A 20,957-nucleotide genomic window follows, 5' to 3' on the forward strand; every position below is an offset into this window, starting at 1 on the left:
TGCCAGTGATTCTCCTAAGCTTTTTTAAATTGATAAATGCGATGTTTTCCAGTCTGAGCGACCCCCGTGCGCTACGCACCGCCGACGGTCCTCAAAATATCCATTCTCTGTAAACGGACTTGCTGATGTTATTGCCCAGTTGTAGGCTATATGACCACGACATCGCCAAGAGCTGAAAGGATTTGATATATGGTGTTGCGCCCTCGTGCTGGGACCTCCCCAAAATGGGCTTCTGCTAAGCGGTAACCTGGTTATTTTGAGCGCGTCACTTCGACTTGTCTCTAAGTTATAGGTTTCCATTGCCAAGGTTGGGCGCAGCACTTGACTGATATTGTTATAGGCTACTTATTGATGGAGTAGACATTCATAGAAATCGGCACACTATTGACAACACAACGAAAGAAAAGTGGACACATTCCTATGGTTTCTTTCTTATACGAATTATACATGTATTTGGCCCACATAATAATGTCATCAAATTGGCATATAATAGCCTAATAGGAATAGTGACCGTTATTAAGAAACATTTTAGATTTTATGTAAGCATGGCACTAGCCAATAGTACGATTTTATATGATTATTATATTGGCCCATAATTTCCCTTGCTCTCCTACTTCTTTTGGTGGTGTGGTGCGACTCCACGTGGCAACTAATAGAGAATTATTGTAGTAACAAGAATGAATAGGACTATAGAGCACGCCCTACTTTCTGTGCGTAATGACGCCCTTGCGCAGGAGCAATGTCACAGTTGCAACACCGATTTATTCTAAACTGTATAATCATTTTCATAAACCACAGATACGGATGTTCATCCTTATTCCAACAACGATTTGCATAACATTGCCAATCCCTTGGTGAGTATTATTCGTTCGTGTGTAATAGTCGCATGATGTCGCGCTGGCGAACTTTGCCTCGAGTTTCGACCGAAGGATGATGTTGATGCGTTTTGGGTTTTTTTTACGTTTATTTTAATTTTTTTTAAAGCTCTTGTTTTGGCCAAGTAAATTATCGCAATGAATATTATTTTATCTCCTTCCTGTGTCCTGTCCTGTTAAATATTTGCTAAATGCCACTTCGAATTGTTTTCTCGTGGGGAACTCATCACTAATCAAATGAGATTTTTACATGCATCGTTTTATTCCATCGCAAAGTTCCATATTTACTAAGATGAAGATTGTCAGGAGGGACCAACAGCCTATCTCTGTGGCTGATGTCAGTCAGCTGGTGTTAGTCTGGGAGGCTACATTACAGCTGGTCATTCTGACAAAGATGAGAATGATACCTATTCTAAAAAAAAAACATCAATCATAACATGTTGTGGATGCTGAATGAATATCCTATTGACAAGTTGCCTGAACAATCACAGATATATCACCTGTCAGGAAAACTAGCTCAATGAGCCTGTATGTAGTGCTACTTCAGTTTCCCCTTTCCAACTAGCCATATTACCTCCATTTAAGGGGTCAGAGGTCACCATAGTGTGCCCTGTGTGTACCTATCTCTCCTTCCCCCCCAGTGAGGGCCGTGTAGTGGGGCCCGTGAGCGGCAGATGAGGCTGGGGTCCAGCTCCAGCGGCGCCCTCCAGCACCCCAATGGTCTCCCCCACTGTGAAGGCACTGGTGGATGCCGTGTGGGCGGTGTGGAGCATCGGTGCCTCCGTCTATGACTACATCCACACCAGCGCCATGGAGGAGCGCATCCACACGCTGGAGACCGTCACCACCATTCACCAGTGTGTCATCGCAGCGCTGACCGCTGGAGTGGTGGTGCTCTTCACCTACATACTGTTGAGGAAGCACTGAGGGGGAGTGAGGAAGGAGAAGCCACGCAGGGTACAGGAGGCAAGTTGTGAGGACAACACTGGATTACCATAGTGATCAGAAGCATTGAGAGTGTGGGTCTGGAAAGTCATCCAGAGCCCTGGAGAGGCTTACCGGCCTACATGGATGAGATGGAGCAGGACATGATTAATAAGGGATTTTGGCTACTTGCAAAGTTTTTGGCTATTTGGCCTTTATCTCGACTGCCAATTGTACCATTCTATTGCGGAGGTGTTGCTGGACACTGTCTCAGTGAGTCAATAGTTTCACTTAATTATAATATAATAAACACAGTAGTACGAGCCTTTGGTCATTAATATGGTCAAATCCGGAAACTATCATATCGAAAACAAAATGTTTATTCTTTCAGTGAAATACGGAACTGTTACGTATTTTATCGAACCGGTGGGAACCCTAAGTCTAAATATTACATCATAATTATGTAAAATTCTGGCAAATTAGTTCGCAACGAGCCAGGTGGCCCAAACTGTTGCATATACCCTGACTCTGCTTGCACTGAACGCAAGAGAAGTGACACAATTTCCCTAGTTAATATTGCCTGCTAACATGAATTTCTTTTAACTAAATATGTAGGTTTAAAAATATATACTTCTGTGTATTGATTTTAAAAAGGCATTGATGTTTATGGTTAGGTACATTTGTGCAAAGATTGTGCTTTTTTCAGCAATGCGTTTTTGTCAAATCATCACCCGTTTGGCGAAGTTGAAGTAGGGTGTGATTCGATGATAAATTAAGAGCCACCGCATTGATTATATGCAACACAGAACAAGCTCGTTAACCTAGTAATATCATCAACCATGTGTAGTAAACTAGTGATTATTTGAAGATTGATAGTTTTTTATGAGATAAGTTTAATGCTAGCTAGCAACTTACCTTGGCTCCTTGCTGCACTCGCGTAACAGGTGGTCAGCCTGCCACGCAGTTTCCTCGTGGAATGCAATGTAATCGGCGTCCATAAATGCTGATTAACGATTGTTATGAAGACTTGAAATCGGCCCTAATTAAATCGGTGGGCCTCTACTCTAAAGACCAATGTATCAAACTAAAATACAAAATAGTTTTGCAAAGTATTGTATTTAGAATTATTTATTTTTTAATACAAAAACATTTGAAAGTACACGCCTTCACTACAACAATATTCTTAGTAACGGAAACAAACAACAAAAAAACATTTAACTTGCTATGACTGTAATATGTGGTTGTTTATCTACCTTGGTTGACTGACTAAGTCGCTATGGATAAATGTCTGCTAAATGACCTAAATGTAAAAATGAACAATTGCAAAGCACACTGGGTATTATTATTTGACTTATTTTGTGGGTGGAGCTGTGGACATTTTTTTACATTTACATGTTGTTCACTCAGCAGACACTCATGACACCATAGTGCTGTGACTTCTGATACCAATGCGGGGTGAAAGGGGGCCACCAAATGTTGAACCACTATAAAATAAAAATGGTATAGAAAATTATTTTGTATTTTGAAAATATAAATTACAGGTCTTGAAAGTATCTTGTTACAAACTACATTGGATTGTAGTTCAGGCCGGTGAAATGCAAATGACAAAATACTCAAAAGTAATTTACATTTCAAATACATGTAACAGGAATACTGCCCATCTCTGGATGTGGGGATGCTAAAACCACAGAGATACCTCAACCTGCAGACTGTAATCTAATAACGCACTAAAGGGATGCCAACTATCATTAGACTGCACATCAATGGTTTGCCTGCCTTAATATGCCTCAAGTGGTTTCACTCCCAGGATGGAATAACAGTATTAGTTAGATAGGTTCTCATGTTGGCACTAATTGCTTATCCCACCTGTATGATGCATGCGAAAACTGTAAACTGGGGATTCCCTCTTCAATACCATGATTGTACTAGGTGCCAGCCCAACAGACTATAATTGGAAGTCTTGGTCATGAAGATGAAAGTGTTCACTTAGAGGTTAACTATTATATCACCCAGTGAGGGAGAGTGGAATATCATGGGACGGACTGAACGTATTGTCAAGAGGCCTTATTTGTTGTAGAAAACTGGCCTCATGGTTCTCCTATGAATTCCTCTGTAGGAGAAGGAGAGTTTCTGTGAAGCATTCAAAGGTCAATACACTGGTCGTCATGAATGCCATTTAGTACAGTAAATGTTCTTTGATAAAACAACTTTAAAGCATGTTTATTTGATTACTAAAATAAATAATTGTAGATAGTCTTGTAATGCAAGACTTAGTAGTGGCATTTCGTGGCGTTAGTTGAACATGGCTACAGCTGTGAAGGTTACGTCACTGGAAAGAGTGTTTAGAAGCAAAATGTGAATCAACCTGAATGTTTTGGTACATTGTTTATAAATGCTTCAGTAATGCTCGCTCTTCTCATTAAAAGGCTATTAAACACATCGTAGGCCTTAATACAATATTCATGTATTTTTTTATTTTTATGTGCAATGTTATGTTGTATAATCCATTTAAATTGTACACTTGCTACAATATATGACGAATACACAATGTTTGCCCTATCATCTTGTTCAGATTGCTAAAATGGGCCTCAGTGAAATGTTTCAGGTAAATCAAATGTGACAACAGCCTCCATGGAAATAAAACATTTAATCACCTCCTGGATCTGTGTGTGAATGTACAGTGCCTTCAGCCTTATTCTAAAATGGATTTAAAAAAAACATTTCCTCAGCAATCTACTCACAATACCCCATAATGACAAAGCAAATACAAGTTTTTAGTATTTTTTGCTAATAAGAAAATAAATGAAAAACATACCTTATTTACATACGTATTCAATCCATTTGCTATGACACTCGAAATTGAGCTCAGGTGCATCCTGTTTCCATTGATAATCCTTGATGTCCACCTTTGGTAAATTCAATTTATTAGACATGTTTTGGAAAGGCACACACTGGTCTATATAAGGTTCCACAGTTGACAGTGCATGTCAGAGCAAAAACCAAGCCATGAGGTCAAAGGAATTGTCCGTAGAGCTCAGAGACAGGATTGTGTCGAGGCTGGGGAAGGGTACCAGATCTTTGGAAGGGTACCAAAAATATTGCTACAGCATTGAAAATCCCAAGAACACACTGGCCTCCATCATTCTTAAATGGAAGAAGTTTGGAACCACCAAGACTCTTCCTAGAGCTGGCCGCCCAGCTAAACTGAGCAATCGGGGGAGAAGGGCCTTGGTGAGGGAGGTGACCAAGAACCCGATGGTTACTCTGACAGAGCTCTAGAGTTCCTCTGTGAAGATGGGAGAACCTTCCAGAAGGACAACCATCTCTGTAGCACTCCACCAATCAGGCCTTTATGGTAGAGTGGCCAGACGGAAGCCACTCTTCAGTAAAAGGCACATGACAGCCTGCTTGGAGTTTGCCAAAAGGCACCCAAAAACGCTGACCATGAGAAACAAAATTTTCTGGTCAGATGAAACCAAGATTGAACTCTTTGGCCTGAATGCCAAGCGTCACATCTGGAGGAAACCTGGCACCATCCCTACAGTGAAGCATGGTAGTGGCAGCATCATGCTGTGGGGATGTTTTTCAGCGGCAGGGACTGGGAGACTAGTCAGGATCGAGGCAAAGATGAACAGAGCAAAAGTACGGAGATCCTTGATGAAAACCTGCTCCAGAGTACTCAGGACCTCAGGCTGTGGCAAAAGTTCACCTTCCAACAAGACAACGACCCTAAGCACACAGCCAAGACAACGCAGGAGTGTCTTCAGGTCAAGTCTCTGAATGTCCTTTAGTGTCCCAGCCGAACCCAGACTTAAACCCGATCGAGCATCTCTGGAGACCTGAAAATAGCTGTGCAGCAACGTTCCCCACCCAACATGACAGAGCTTGAGAGGATCTGCAGAAAAGAATGGGAGAAACTACCCATATTTTACTGCTGCTCTTTAATTACTTGTTCTTTTTCTTATTCGTATTTTTTAAACTGCATTGTTGGTTAGGGGCTTGTAAGTAAGCATTTCACTGTAAGGTCTACCTACACCTGTTGTATTCGGCCCATGTGACAAATAACATACCCAAGAAGACTCAAGGCTGTAATCGCTGCCAAAGGTGCTTCAACAAAGTACTGAGTAAAGGGTCTGAATACTTATGTAAATGTGATATGACTTTTATTTTGTATAAATTAGCAACAATTTCCAAAAACCGGTTTTTGATTTGTCATTATGGGGTATTGTGTGTAGATTGATGAGGAAAAAAACTATTTACATTTTTGAATAAGGCTGTAACCTAACAAAAATGTGGAAAAAGTCAAGGGGTCTGAATACTTGCCGAAGGCACCGTAATGGTACTAAGGTACAGAAGAGTGCAATGTTCTGACTGCAGATAAATGTATTGTATAGAGCTGAATCTGTTAACACTAATCAAGAGAAGGTTTCGCAAACCACTGGTTGGTCAGTGGACCTACTACTATCCCTAGGCTCCAATGTGAGGAAGCAAGTCAGGGGTCTTTATGCTCATAATACTCATGTATTTAAGTAGTCATGTGACGCACTGGTTATTGAAACAGAAGAACAATAATCCCATGTGCTACAATGTGTGATATTGACCTACAGACGGAACACTGTAGAAACACCCTGACCAAGGAGACTGTAGGGATGGTTTTATTTCAAGTTAACAGCGACAAAGTTAATGTTTTGTAAATACATAATAAATGTTATTTTTACTGATGTGTACATTAACATAACTCTTCAAAAAATAAAATTATTCAAGTTTTAAACTTGCATGAAACACCACAGTGAATACAAAAATGCAAGGAAATGTAAAGTACAAATTTAACTCATCATATAAAGTGTGTTCTAGATGTGTCCAGTCTGCAGCACGGTGTACTGGGCAGTGAATCTCTCCACACTCTCCCCCTCCAGCAGCTTCATGGCTCTCCAGTGGATCTTCCCACAGTTTTCTGGCTGGCCGCTGGGCCCAAGCTCCTCTCTGATATACTCCAGCCACAGATCTGGAGGGAAAAAGCCATACAGGCAGTCCCGAGTGACCATCTCAACTTACATCAATCAGCTAATCAAAGTTGCTGTTGAATCAGGTGTGTTAATGTTGGGCTGGAATAAAAGCCTGCAAACCCTGTAGTTCCAACCATTGTATGTCTTGTTCATTATTCTACTGGCCTATTGGAAGTCTTTTAGTTGTTAGTGTAGCAACTGACATGCAAAAATCCCTGTGGGACTTATTTGAAATGGGCTACTTTGAATGTGTCTTCAGAATCTCACCATCATCTGTGGAGCCGAATTCCCTCAGGGCTCTCTCATAGAAGTCCCTCAGGTTGCTCATCTTGGGAGTCTCCTAAAAGAACAGTCACATCATTCCAGTCAGTACACCAGCCTTGCCAATGACCATAGCCCGTTGGCTATGCAGCACAAACAGATCTGGGAACAGACTTACAAAATCCTAACATTAGTGTGAAAAGTTAAACCTTTGATACAACATTTTGTACATAAAGCCACAACAATGTGTGGCAATATTGGAACAACAGGCTAGTTTGAGACTATGTCTTGGTTGTTTGCAATGTATATTTGTCTGAGTATGGACTATATTTCTGATTTGGTCCTGCCGTACATACCTACACAAACGCTACAGTCACAAGACACAGGCCTCCTTATGGTCCCTAGAATTTATAAACAAACAACTGGAGGCAGGGCTTTCTCCTATAGAGCTCCATTTTTACGGAATGGTCTGCCTGTCCAGGTGAGAGATGCAGACTCGGTCTCAACCTTTAAGTCTTTATTGAAGACTCATCTCTTCAGTAGGTCCTATGATTGAGTGTAGTCTGGCCCAGGAGTGTGAAGGTGAACGGAAAGGCACTGGAGCAACGAACCGCCCTTGCTGTCTCTGCCTGGCCGGTTCCCCTCTCTCCACTGGGATTCTCTGCCTCTAACCCTATTACAGGGGCTGAGTCACTGGCTTACTGGTGCTTTTCCATGCCGTCCTTGGAAGGGGTGCGTCACTTGAGTCATTGACGTGATCTTCCTGTCTGGGTTGGCGCCCCCCCCCCCCCCCCCTTGGGTTGTGCCATGGCAGAGATTTTTGTGGGCTATACTCGGCCTTGGTGGTTGAAGATATCCCTCTAGTGGTGTGGGGGCTGTGCTTTGGCAAAGTGGGTGGGGTTATATCCTGCCTGTTTGGCCCTGTCCGGGGGTATCGTCGGATGGGGCCACAGTGTCTCCCGACCACTCCTGTCTCAGCCTCCAGTATTTATGCTGCAGTAGTTTATGTGTTGGGGGGCTAGGGCCAGTCTGTTATATCTGGAGTATTTCTCCTGTCTTATCCGGTGTCCTGTGTAAATTTAAGTATGCTCTCTCTAACTCTCTCTCTCTCTGAGGACCTGAGCCCTAGGACCATGCCTCAGGACTACCTGGCCTGATGACTCCTTGCTGTCCCCAGTCCACCTGGCCGTGCTGCTGCTCCAGTTTCAACTGTTCTGCCTGCGGCTATGGAATCCTGAACTGTTCACCGGACGTGCTACCTGTCCCAGACCTGCTGTTTTCAACTCTCTAGAGACAGCAGCAGCGGTAGAGATACTCTGAATGATTGGCTACGAAAAGCCAACTGACATTTATTCCTGAGGTGCTGACCTGTTGCACCCTCTACAACCACTGTGATTATTATTATTTGACCCTGCTGGTCACCTATGAACATTTGAACATCTTGGCCATGTTCTGTTATAATCTCCACCCGGCACAGCCAGAAGAGGTCTGGCCACCCCTCATAGCCTGGTTCCTCTCTAGGTTTTTCCTAGCCACCGTGCTTCTACTCCTGCATTGCTTGCTGTTTGGGGTTTTAGGCTGGGTTTCTGTACAGCACTTTGCGATATCAGTTGATGTAAGAAGGGCTTTATAAATAAATTTGATTTGATTTGTTCTTGTTTCCCCATACATTGACTCGACTCACTTGATCTTTCTCCATCTGGATCATTCTGGTGAAAAAGGCCTTGGAGAAGGGCCGGTTCTCATGCAAACTGGAAAATAAGAGGAGGTCCAACTTTGTTTTTCTTCTTCAAAATGCTGAACTTAAATGCATATTAATAAGTCGTTATCTAAACGAGGATACGTTGTCGTACAAAATAACTACTGTGAATTACAATCATTGTACTGATTTGGCCTTCACAATGCAGAACTGGTGAGAAATGAATAATATAATATTAATATTCAGTACCTTGTGAAGGTCTTCCTGGCTTTCTTGTAGCCTCCGGCCCCGTAGGACCAGTCAAGGTACTTCTCCTTTATCTCCATGGAAACGGCAGGCACCGCGGACAGCAGACCTCTCTGAGAGCAGAGGAAAAAACAAACTGTTACAACTAATTCTCATCCAACCAGACAACATTGTATGTAGGGAAATATGGCTGCGTTTACATAAATTGGTATTTTGACCAATCAGAACAGCTCTGAAAAAGATCTGATGTGATTGGTCAAAAGATCAGAATTGGGCTGCCTATGTAAACGCAGCCTATGAGGCACTACTGCTTTTGCACTGACACAATGGAGGCTAAGAATGACATAGAACCAGAAAAAGCTTGGTCAAAGCACTGTCTGGACAGAGCTTTGAATTATGACAAATGTAAACTGGTATTGTATTAAAATGTCATAAACTAATGTAATTTTTGAGAGGTTGGGCTTGGTTCTGTACCTGAAACAGGGCTTCAGTTGCCTCTGGGCTCTGTGATGTACTGCTCCACTCCACCTGCAGCTGCCACAGGGGCAAGCTCGACTGTCAACAGACAAGACCAGGGTGGTTAACATCAGGTAAAATGCTCTTTTAACAAATAAAATATATTCATGGGTTGCTGGGCCGGAAAATGTGTTAACGGTAAGTTCGGCTTGCACACACTCTGACGCTCCAAAATGTTTTGTAAGATACTTCCCCCACCCCATAAATCTTAGTCAAAATGTTTTTTTTTTTAAGTTTTTTTTTACATTCCATATTATTTCCCAACTCACACCCCAGATCAACAATGTGTTTGTGACTACATAATTACATAACAAAGTGGAGGGTGACCATACGCCCTCTCACACAGTCAGCCCCTTCTCGTGAGCTGCCCCTTATATTGCGCAACACTCGTCATAACAATTAAAGACTAGCTACAAGATCCATATTGCAATAAATTGCCTGAATTGATACAATAACAATAAATAGGATACGTTTATAACGAGGTGTACCATCTGTTTTTTTCTTCCTTTAAACTACTACTAGCTTGATTGTTTATGGGACAATTGATGGCTACAATCACCCATATTAGCAAACTATCTTATCACATTTCTCTAGTATAGGCTACTTTTCGTGACGATATCAGCAAAATGCCTGCGATAAGGATATCAGCAAAATGCCTGCGATAAGGGATCGGTATGGTTGGTGTCGATAATTGATCGGTTTATCATCCCAGCTCTACTACATACTACCCACTGGGCAAAGACGTCAATTCAACGTCTACGAACGTGAAATCAACTAAAAGTCATTTGAGTCTACCTGGTATTAACTATAGGTTTTTACAGTACCTGAAGAATTTACCTGTAAGGAAAGTCTCCCTGGTATTAGTAATGGGGTTTAACAGTACCTGAAGCCATTCTATTGACCACAGGAAAAGGAACTACCACGTAAATACAGCACTGTGGGTTTGATTGAATTGAGCCCTTCCAGTCATATTGGAACTGGTTTCTAGCAGGGAATAGCAGTCATTTGAGGAAGTTAATATGCTGTAGGAAATTATCTGGGACAGAGTTGGAGCTGCCCCACTTTCACAGCAGCCCTTAGTGACGTGTGTGTGTGTGTGGGTGTGTACCTTGGGATTCACGTGTGTCAGGGCGTCCTGGAATAGCTTGCCTGTGGCGCCACTCCCCAGACGCACCATCGTCTGCAGGGCCAGGCACCACACGTCCACAGATTGTCTGTAGCGCTGGGTGGCTGCCATGGCAACCGCAGCGGTCTGCTCCGAGTCTCCCGATGATAGTAAGACCTGCAGCTGAACAGACCGAAGGAGGGACACACGCACAGGAAACCGTTACATGTTGTGAACCTCATGTATCCTATTGGTTTCTATGCTGTATGTTTATACACTTACTGTCCTAGATTTACACTTGCCATAAGAAATCTTCTTACCCAGTTCTTGTAGAAGTCCTCCTTCAGCAGTGAGGAGTCGTGGGCACGCTGAAGCACTGCAAGCAGCCTCTCCTGCCTCTGAGGGATGCCAACACACACACAGGTCAGAATTCAGTCTTAGAAAACCATACACTCATTTCACTAATATATTACTCACATTAACACCAGATCATCAATAATCTATCAATATTCTTCACTAAAAAAAGTGCTCATCAGCAATGATAGTCATGGTTTGAAATGTTAACCTTCTCCTTCAGCTGCTGGACGTTGGTTTTCCTCTTGAACCTCTCCAGGCAGAAGGACACGTAGCACGCCCACATGGCCTCTGGAACACAGCAGAGAGACCACCCATCACTAGGGTTGTTGCGGCGACGGGCAGTCATGAGTCATGACCACAGTCAAATTCCACGTGAACGCTGAGTCACGGTACTCTCCTCCTATGCTCTCTGTGCATGAAAGGCGCCGATGTGTTGGTAGTACTCAACTCGTTAACGATGTCAGAACGCTAATGGCCTGGTACTCAGCACTCCATTGTCCCTCTAATCACTCTGACATGAATGCAAAATGTAGGCTACATTGTTGTACCTTGCGATGATGGATCAATTTGAAGAAGTTCAACAACAGATTGAAACGGAGTGGAAAACATGGTCGTTGTGGATCTTGTTGCAAAGCTAAACAACGAAAGGGGACAGCACATTCTAAGGTGATGATGAATTCAAAGCCCTTAAGACGTCGTATGTAGAACGTCGTATGCATAGACCCATATGAGCCCAAGCCCGGAAAAAAGCCTGAAATAAAATAAATTGTGCAGTTATATAATACATAGCCTACTGCATATTAAGCACAGCAGAAAAAAGGGGAAAAAAACTGATTTAAGATGTACAGTTGAAGTCGGAAGTTTACATACACCTTAGCCAAATACATTTAAACTCAGTTCTTAATTTAATCCTAGTAAAATTCCCTCTCTTTGGTCAGCTAGGATCACCACATTATTTTAAGAATAATAGTAGAGAGAATTATTTATTTCAGCTTTTATTTCTTTCATCACATTCCCAGTCGGTCAGAAGTTTACATGCACTCAATTAGTATTTGGTAGCATCGCCTTTAAATTGTTTAACTTGGGTCAAATGTTTTGGGTAGCCTTCCACAAGCTTCCCACAATAAGTTGGGTGAATTTTGGCCCATTCATCCTGACAGAGCTGGTGTAACTGAGTCAGGTTTCTAGGCCTCCTAGCTCACACATGCATTTTCTGTTCTGCCCACACATTTTCTATAGGATTGAGGTCAGGGCTTTGTGATGGCCACTCCAATACCTTGACTTTGTTGTCCTTAAGCCATTTTGCAACAACTTTGGAAGTATGCTTGGGGGTCATTGTCCATTTGGAAGACCCATTTGCGACCAAGCTTTAAATTCCTGACTGATGTCTTGAGATGTTGCTTCAACATATCCACATAATTTTCCTACGTCATGATGCCATCTATTTTATGAAGTGCACCAGTCCCTCCTGCAGCAAAGCACCCCCACAACATGATGCTGCCACCCCCGTGCTTCACGGTTGGGGTGGTGTTCTTCGGCTTGCAAGCGTCCCCCTTTTTCTTCCAAACATAACAATGGTCATTATGGCCAAACAGTTCCATTTTTGTTTCATCAGACCAGAGGACATTTCTCCAAAAAGTACGATCTTTGTCACCATGTGCAGTTGCAAACCGTAGTCTGGCTTTTTTATGGCGGTTTTGGAGCAGTGTCTTCTTCCTTGCTGAGCGGCCTTTCAGGTTATGTCGATATAGGACTCGTTTTACTGTGGATATAGATACTTTTGTACTTGTTTCCTCCAGCATCTTCACAAAGTCCTTTGCTGTTGTTCTGGGATTGATTTGCACTTTTCGCACCAAAGTATGTTTATCTCTAGGAGACAGAACGCGTCTCCTTCCTGAGCGGTAAGACGGCTGCGTGGTCCCATGGTGTTTATACTTGCGTACTATTGTCTGTACAGATGAATGTGGTACCTTCAGGCATTTGGAAATTGCTCCCAAGGATGAACCAGACTTGTGGAGGTCTACAATTTTATTTCTGAGGTCTTGGCTGATTTCTTTTGATTTTCCCCATGATGTCAAGCAAAGAGGCACGGAGTTTGAAGGTAGGCCTTGAAATACATTCACAGGTACACCTCAAATTGACTCAAATTATGTAAATTAGCCTATCAGAAGCTTCTAAAGCCATGACATCATGTTCTGGAATTTTCCAAGCTGTTTGAAGGCACAGCCAACTTAGTATATGTAAACTTCTGACCCACTGGAATTGTGACACAGTCAATTATAAGTGAAATTATCTGTCTGTAAACAATTGTTGGAAAAGTTACTTGCGTCATGCACAAAGTAGATGTCCTAACCCGATTTGCCAAAACTATAGTTTGTTAACAAGACATTTGTGGAATGGTTGAAAAACGACTACAACCTAAGTGTATGTAAACCTCCGACCTCAACTGTACTTGGTACATAATTGGTGTAGGCTACAAACTCTAGTAATCACCTTTGAGTGCGGACTGCAGTATTATGCATACTGGATGGACTGGTTACCTTACGCTACACTCCAAAGTCTCCAGACCGTATAGGCCGAGGCCAGTGTTTCCCCAAGCCTGGTCCTTGTGTAACCCCAACAGTACACATGGACAAACACACCATATACAACCCATTGAGGGCTCGATGGTTAGCTGACAAGCTGAATCAGGTGTGCTTGTCCAGGGTTACAATACAAATGTGTACTGTTGTGGGTATTGGAGGACCATGGGAAACACTGACCCAGGCCATGTGTTGGTTCGTTGATTGTGCAGAGCGGCTTACAGAGTTATAGTTAGCCTACAATTATAGTGAATCTGTATTTGATATAAGGATTTTGAATAACCTAATAATATGGCATTTTTTTTATATTTTCATAATTAATAGGCTGACACATTACCTTTCGCTACAGAATATTTCACCACCGTGCGTTTCCATTTCCTCCTCTGTCCTTCATTCCTTTCTCCAGCGAGCAGCGCTGTCAGCAGTTTAAATGAAATGTGTTTTGTTGTGAAAAACGTGATTATTGATGTTCCTGAACAGATTTCACTTGGTTTCCCAAATTAAGCACTGGGTAGCGGCAGGAAACAGGTTTGGAGACACCACGGCATACAGTTTGAGCGGAATATGACCCGTCACGCAGCGAGAGGATGCTCCTCAAACAGTGATTGATGCATGGAGTGAAGTAAGTGCTCTTAAAAGCCCAGATATTTCTACATGCAATTCAGTGCGAAAGCAGAGTTTTGGGCACTATCAGCATGGCGACCAAAAGCAGTAAGGGTTGGAAGTATATTGCATAGTTTGCAATGCAAATATCAAGCTCTCCCACCATAGCACAACTATCGCCATGAGAAATCAGATGCTTATCAAGCGCAAAGAAACATTCTCGGAGGGGGACAAGCAGCAGCAGCAATCTCGCAAAAGCAGCAGCAATCTATTGTCACTGAAAAGCACCGGTGAGATCCTGCCAAAGCAGTTAACACAGCTCATTACTGTTTCAATGAATGATTCTCAAACGGCTTGTTTTTTTATTGACTGAATAGATATGGGGCAATTTCAATTTCATATTTATTTACTCAACCCATCTTTACGTAGTCCTTTTGATTCTACAAGCAAGCGCCACCACTGAGGTTACTGCCTTTTTAAACACCGTGTTCCACAATATAATATAACCAGTTGATATTACGGTTTCAGCATCTTAAATGGCACGTGTTTTTTTTATTGACTGGATATATATGAGGCAATTAGGATTTATCTGTATGATAAATTAGGCAGTGTGCACTGTTGGCATTCGGACAAATGCAAAAAAACATTTCCAGTGCGGACCTTGTGTTCTAAAAATATATATTTTTATTTGAACACTCGAGTACCAGAAAAAAAACTAGTGCGAGTACTCGAACAGTAACAACAACAAAAAAAGTCAAATGCCCATCCATAGTTGTTTGTGACCAACATGATTCAAAGCAGTGTCTCCTGGACCCATATGACAGCATTAGACCGCCTAGGTTTGGGAAGCAAATGCAACTTTTCAGGTCTCAGACAAGGTTACCCATCACGAGCGTGGTCCTCGAACCTCCTCTGTTACACTTCATCCAACACGTCACTTGTGTTGAGTTGTGTACTTATTGTATCGTGTCTATCTGTGTTGAGGTCTTTACTTGCATTATGTTGTGTCTACCTACGTTAAGTTTCGTGTTGTGTCTTACCTGTGCGTTTGTAATGCGTTGTGTTGTGTTTCTGTCTAACCTGTGTTGATGTGTGCATTTCTGTCTGTTGCGTGTACGTACCTGTGTTGAGGCTGTTGAGGCCCTCCTCGTACACCTGGCAGCAGCGCTCCTCTCTCCTGGCGATGTCAGAGGCCCGCCCCTTGGCTGACTGAAGCTCCTCCCCCACCGTCGCCCCCAGCTCCCGCTTGGCCATGAAGTCCCACGTCAGTGAGTCGTCTGTGTGTTTGCTCTGCAGGCTGGGGACAGGACATTCAGCATGGTCAGTGTGTGTTGTGTCACGTTGAAAAATGAATACAGAGATCAGCAACCCAAAATGGAGCCTTACTCTTGTATAATGGTGTCCTGTAGGTCTTTAGTGAAGTCAAAGATGGCGGCGATGGTCAAAAGAGACAGGATGAAATCAGCTCCTGTGGACAGCACAGAGAAATCCATGAACATCTCCAAAACACTGTCTCTACTCTCTTAATAATCAAAGTAGACTGTTAGGCAATACAAATGGCATAGAATAAATACAACGCAACGGAAAACAGCTCACCTTGGATTTTCACAGTAGCATCTCTGTACACCACCTCGGCCAGTTTGCCAGTCATGATCTCAGGGGAGAACTCGTACCCTCCCTGTAGAGTGAAGAGGACAATCAGTGACCCAGTACAAAAAAGAAGAAACTCAAAAAAGGTGTGTGTGTGTGTACTCACCACATCCATCTCAGCCTGCTCCAGCTTCTTCTGTTGCTTCCTCAATTTCTCAGTGTGCAACAACTCCATACGGAAGTACTGTTCAGGTAGAGACACGGGTATCAATCATCCTGGGGGTTTTAAGTGGTCCTGCTACATTTAGGCCTTGTGTGCATTCAGTGTTTGCTACCACAGCACTTACATTTCCATAGCATCTTAGCGTCGAGCCTAATATGGTAATTCTTCAATTCATTGAAAATCAAATGCCACTCCGTACCTCCTGGTAGACCTTTTTGCTTTCCGGGTGGAAGCGCAGGGCACGCAGGAACAGGTGTCTGGCGCTCTCTGACGAGTTTCTGTCCTCCAGCTCGCTCTTTGCAGCCATGATCCAGAGGGCTGGAGAAAGGAGAGGCAATCAATGATTCTGCTGACGAGGCTCCGTCATCCACACAAACAACTGGAGCAATGATAGGACCCTGTGTAGTGTATATAGTGGTCCTTTGCAGCTCAGTTGGTAGAGCACGGCGCTTGTAACGCCAGGGTAGTGGGTTTGATTCACAGGACCACCCACACGTAAAATGTATGCACACATGACTAAGTCACTTTGGATAAATGCATATGCTAAATGGCATACTATTATACACTGAGTGAACAAAACATTAGGAACACCTGCTCTTTCCATGACATAGACTGGCCATGTGAAAGCTATGTGTGCCATTCAGAGGGGGAATGGGCAAGACAAAATATTTAAGCGTCTTTGAACAGGATATGGTGGTAGGTGCCAGGTGCACCAATTTGTGTCAAGAACTGCAATGCTGCTGGGTTTTTCACGCTCAACAGTTTCCTGTGTGTATCAAGAATGGTCCACCACCCAAAGGACATCCAGCCAACTTGACACAACTGTGGGAAGCATTGGAGTCAACATGGGCCAGAATCCCTGTGGAACGCTTTCAACACTTTGTAGAGTCCATGCCCCGACGAATTGAGGCTGTTGTGAGGGCAAAAGGGGGTGCAACAATGCGTTCCTAATGTTTTGTACAATCAGTGTATATTACAAGGACATATTCCATTGATGTGGTATGTCACCATAGTATAATGATGATAAATCTACCTGGTTTCTCAGGATGAATGGCAAGCATGGAGGAGAACACCTTGCTGAGTTCACCCTGTGTGTTCTATTTGAGGAGATAACAAAAATAACCCTTTCAGCACCAGAACACAACCTTTATTCAACGTTTATCAGTTAAGAACCCAAGATGACTTAAACTTACCCATTTCTTACAGAAAGCAATGTGAGAGAGCCACAACTGAACATCATCCTGCAAAGAGATATCGTATTATTGGCCTGTCCATTGACTTCCTTGGTGCCTTCTGCATAGCGCTGTTTGAAATATTCAACATCCCGTAGCTAATAGCTATGTCATGTAGGGCTTGTATAGTACCTTCCATTTAGTTGTGGCCCTTCTGAAAATGTTGTTGATCCTCGAGATGATGGAAAACTCAATCTCCTCTCTTTTGAACTGATAGCCGATGCGCTAAAAATGAAAAACATGATGAGGAACAAATATGAACTCCTGATACAGATATTCAATATTTCCATATTTCATCAAACTTCAAATGGACTTGCAGGCATTCATTGGTTGTAAACTCTAGCATGATAATGAAAGTGGATATTATTATTATTAGTGGATTGTGTTGTTGCCATGGCGCTGTAAGGCAGCCTAAACAGAGAGCTCTGTATATGTTGTACATATTTTAGATTAGAATTTGTTTTTAAATTGGGTTTTTTGTTAAGTCATTGAGTGTTGATTGGATATACAGTTGATGTCGGAAGTTTACATAAGCCGAGTTTAAATGTGTTTGGCTAAGGTGTTTCACAATTCCTGACATTTAATCCTAGTAAAAATTCCCTGTCTTAGGTCAGTTAGGATCACCACTTTATTTTAAGAATGTGAAATGTCAGAATAATAGTAGAGAGAATTATTTCTTTCATCACATTCCCAGTGGGTCAGAAGTTTACATACACTCAATTAGTACTTGGTAGCATTGCCTTTAAATTGTTTAACTTGGGTCAAACGTCAAAGCAAAGCAACATCACAAGACAGTCAGAAAGTTAAAGCTCGGTCGCAAATGGGTCTTCCAAATGGACAATGACGTCAAGCAGACTTCCAAAGTTGTGGCAAAATGGCTTAAGGACAACAAAGTCAAGGTATTGGAGTGGCCAACACAAAGCCTCAAGCCTATAGAAAATTTGTGGGCAGAACTGAAAAAGTGTGTGCGAGCAAGGAGGCCTACAAACCTGACTCAGTTACACCAGCTCTGTCAGGAGGAATGGGCCAAAATTCATCCAACTTATTGTGGGAAGCTTGTGGAAGGCTACCCGAAACGTTTGACCCAAGTCAATTTAAAGGCAATGCTACCAAATACTAATTGAGTGTATGTTAACATCTGACCCACTGGGAATGTGATGAAAGAAATAAAAGCTGAAATAAATCACTCTACTATCATTCTGACATTTCACATTCTTAAAATCAAGTGGTGATCCTAACTGACCTAAGACCAGGAATTTTTACTAGGATTAAATGTCAGGAATTGTGAAAAGCGAAGTTTTAAATGTATTTGGCTAAGGTGTATGTAAACTTCTGACTTCAACTGTAATTTCCCTCCTCATGATGCCATCTATTTTGTGAAGTGCACCAGTCCCTCCTGCAGCAAAGCACCCCCACAACATGATGCTGCCACTCCTGTGCTTCACAGTTGGGATGGTGTTCTTCGGCTTACAAGCCCCCCCCCCTTTCCTCCAAACATAACGATGGTCATTACAGCCATAAAGTTCTCTTTTTGTTTCATCAGACCAGAGGACATTTCTACAGAAAGTACGATCTTTGTCCCCATGTGCAGTTGCAAACCGTAGTCTGTCTTTTAAATAGCGGTTTTGGAGCAGTGGCTTCTTCCTTGCTGAGCAGCCTTTCAGGTTATGTCGATATAGGACTTGTTTTACTGTGGATATAGATACTTTTGTACCTGTTTCCTCCAGCATCTTCACAAGGTCCTTTGCTGTTGTTCTGGGATTGATTTGCACTTTTTGCACCAAAGTATGTTCATCTCTAGGAGACAGAACTCGTCTCCTTCATGAGTGGTATGACGGCTGCACAGTCAACTTAGTGTACGTAAACTTCTGACCCACTGGAATTGTGATACAGTGGATTATAAGTGAAATAATCTGTCTATAAACAATTGTTGGAAAAATTACTTGTGTCATGCACAAAGTAGATGTCCTAACCGACTTGCCAAAACTATAGTTTGTTAACAAGACATTTGTGGAATGGTTGAAAAACTAGTTTTTATAACTCCAACTTAAGTGTATGTAAACTTCCGACTTCAACTGTATATCTGGTTGTTTTTACCCATGGAGTGATGTTTGTTTGGCTAGCTAGACAGCTAGCTGCCTGCTAACGTTTGCATTTAAAAGATGCATCAGACTCATCACCGGCTTCTATTGAAATTAAAAAGTGGAACATTGTTTCCGAGGTCGGACAGGCAGACAGCTAGGCTTATATTAAGCCCAACCTTATAAGACCTGACTGCATTGTGGAAATGGCAGTGTTCGTAATGAGGATGTCTACTGCTCTGGATTGATGTGTGGTGAGCTTTTTTGTGCCATAGTAACTGCAGAGATATCACCCAAGTGGGTGCACAAGTCCAGGCTACAGAGAAGTTGAGCTGACGACATCAGGGCCACCAAGCCAACTCCATCACCTGGCATCACAGGAAGGCTACAGAGAGGCTGAGGACGGCATCATGGCCAGTAAGCCAAATGAAATGCATCATCAGGCATCACCCTCACTCCAGTGAGTTGCAAGAAGCACCAGTCTCCACCATGAGCTGGCACACGCAGATGTGAAGGAACTCTACAAAGCTGGCTTCATCAACATCACTTTCGTTGTTTTGTTAAGCTACCTAATTGTTTATCTCTTTATTTGTAGGCCTATACCGCAATTCAACTTTTAGCTGCGAATGTGTAGCCTACAAAATGAAATGAACCAAATCCATTTATATATATATTATTACATATGAGATTCAAAACTTACTGATCTTCTCTTCTTTATCAGCTCTAAGACATTGATTTCATACTGAAATAAGAAATAACACAGATTAATACATTGTATAGTACTTGTTTTTGATTGCCTATACTCACATTTTCTTGCATTATTCACTGGTATTCGGTACTCACCTGAATGTATGCAATGAAGTCAACTTTGGTTATGATCAATCGATGCAGTTTGTATTCTAAAGCTGTCGCCCTTTTTAGCAAGGATCTGTAATTGGGAGATGAATCGGCTTTAATACAACTTCATAGATTTTTACAAACATTGCAAGTTATAGCTAAGCTAAAGAGTGTTTTTAATCTTACTTGACTTCTTTTTTGCTGAACAGACCCACTCTCTCCAACTGTTCCAACTCTGGGATTCGATTCTCGATCCGCTGTTGGACTATCTCAGCCATCGTCACTTACTTGGTGCTTACAATTTGACCGACTTCTGTTGTGAATGTTATTAAAAATATTCCTTAAAAACAATAATAGTGAACTAAATTAGCCCAAAAGCATCTTTCACACGTGTGGAAGTTGTGATTGCTGTATTTCCGGTTCCGTGCTTCAACTGAGTCCGTGCAAAAACTTGTGAATTTACAAATAAAATCCGCTTGACAAGCGAAAAACGTAGCTTTGGTTTTTATTATTAGACCATGCATTATAAACATGTGTAACTTATAATGGTCGGCATTTACATTCACCATAAAAATACATAACATAGACTGTACATTTCCTATCATCAGTTGTCTAGTTTGCACAAGTGCAGAACTGAGCATATTTGGCAACAACTGTTTCTGCAACAAGTGTATTGATTTATAATTGGCACCAGAAATATGCAAACGGCTAGGCTGAAAAGTAAACAAGCTTCATGAATCATGCCCGGTGGGTGGAAAGATTTCCCGCATAATCGTTGAAAAGCAAGAGAAAGCGAGCGGCAATTTGCCTCTTCCACCGA

General features: G+C 42.3%; 1 protein-coding gene and 1 long non-coding RNA gene across 2 annotated transcripts; one reads left to right on the forward strand and one right to left on the reverse strand.

Annotated features, from left to right (window-relative positions):
• Positions 1–724: 724 nt before the first annotated feature.
• On the forward strand, positions 725–4,459 carry LOC145862229 (uncharacterized). Its single transcript, XR_014381559.1, has 2 exons — positions 725–854; positions 1,517–4,459. It is a non-coding gene; the product is annotated as an uncharacterized LOC145862229 (long non-coding RNA).
• Positions 4,460–6,438: 1,979 nt separating this feature from the next.
• On the reverse strand, positions 6,439–20,945 carry LOC100196059 (U3 small nucleolar RNA-associated protein 6 homolog). Its single transcript, XM_014175585.3, has 19 exons — positions 20,324–20,945; positions 20,144–20,228; positions 20,001–20,042; positions 17,352–17,444; positions 17,181–17,228; positions 17,021–17,084; positions 16,187–16,305; positions 15,931–16,008; positions 15,771–15,852; positions 15,561–15,642; positions 15,296–15,471; positions 11,198–11,277; positions 10,953–11,030; positions 10,636–10,815; positions 9,486–9,566; positions 9,015–9,124; positions 8,751–8,817; positions 7,073–7,145; positions 6,439–6,804 (listed from the first exon to the last, which is right to left on the reverse strand). Exons 1-19 carry the CDS (start codon positions 20,413–20,415, stop codon positions 6,650–6,652), a joined length of 1,785 nt encoding a protein of 594 aa, XP_014031060.1. The 5' UTR covers positions 20,416–20,945; the 3' UTR covers positions 6,439–6,649.
• Between the last annotated feature and the right edge of the window lie 12 nt (positions 20,946–20,957).

Source organism: Salmo salar, chromosome 02 (assembly GCF_965601325.2).
Source record: "Salmo salar chromosome 02, fSalSal1, whole genome shotgun sequence".
Lineage (NCBI taxonomy): Eukaryota > Metazoa > Chordata > Actinopteri > Salmoniformes > Salmonidae > Salmo > Salmo salar.

Excerpts from the sequence above, each read along its gene's own strand:
- LOC100196059 (XM_014175585.3), bottom strand. The coding sequence starts at position 20,415 with ATGGCTGAGATAGTCCAACAGCGGATCGAGAATCGAATCCCAGAGTTG. Across the intron at positions 16,009-16,186 it reads GCAAAAAGGTCTACCAGGAG|TACTTCCGTATGGAGTTGTT; the intron begins GTACGGAGTGGC and ends CTACCTGAACAG. Across the intron at positions 7,146-8,750 it reads TCCAGATGGAGAAAGATCAA|GAGACTCCCAAGATGAGCAA; the intron begins GTGAGTCGAGTC and ends CTGTTCTTTTAG.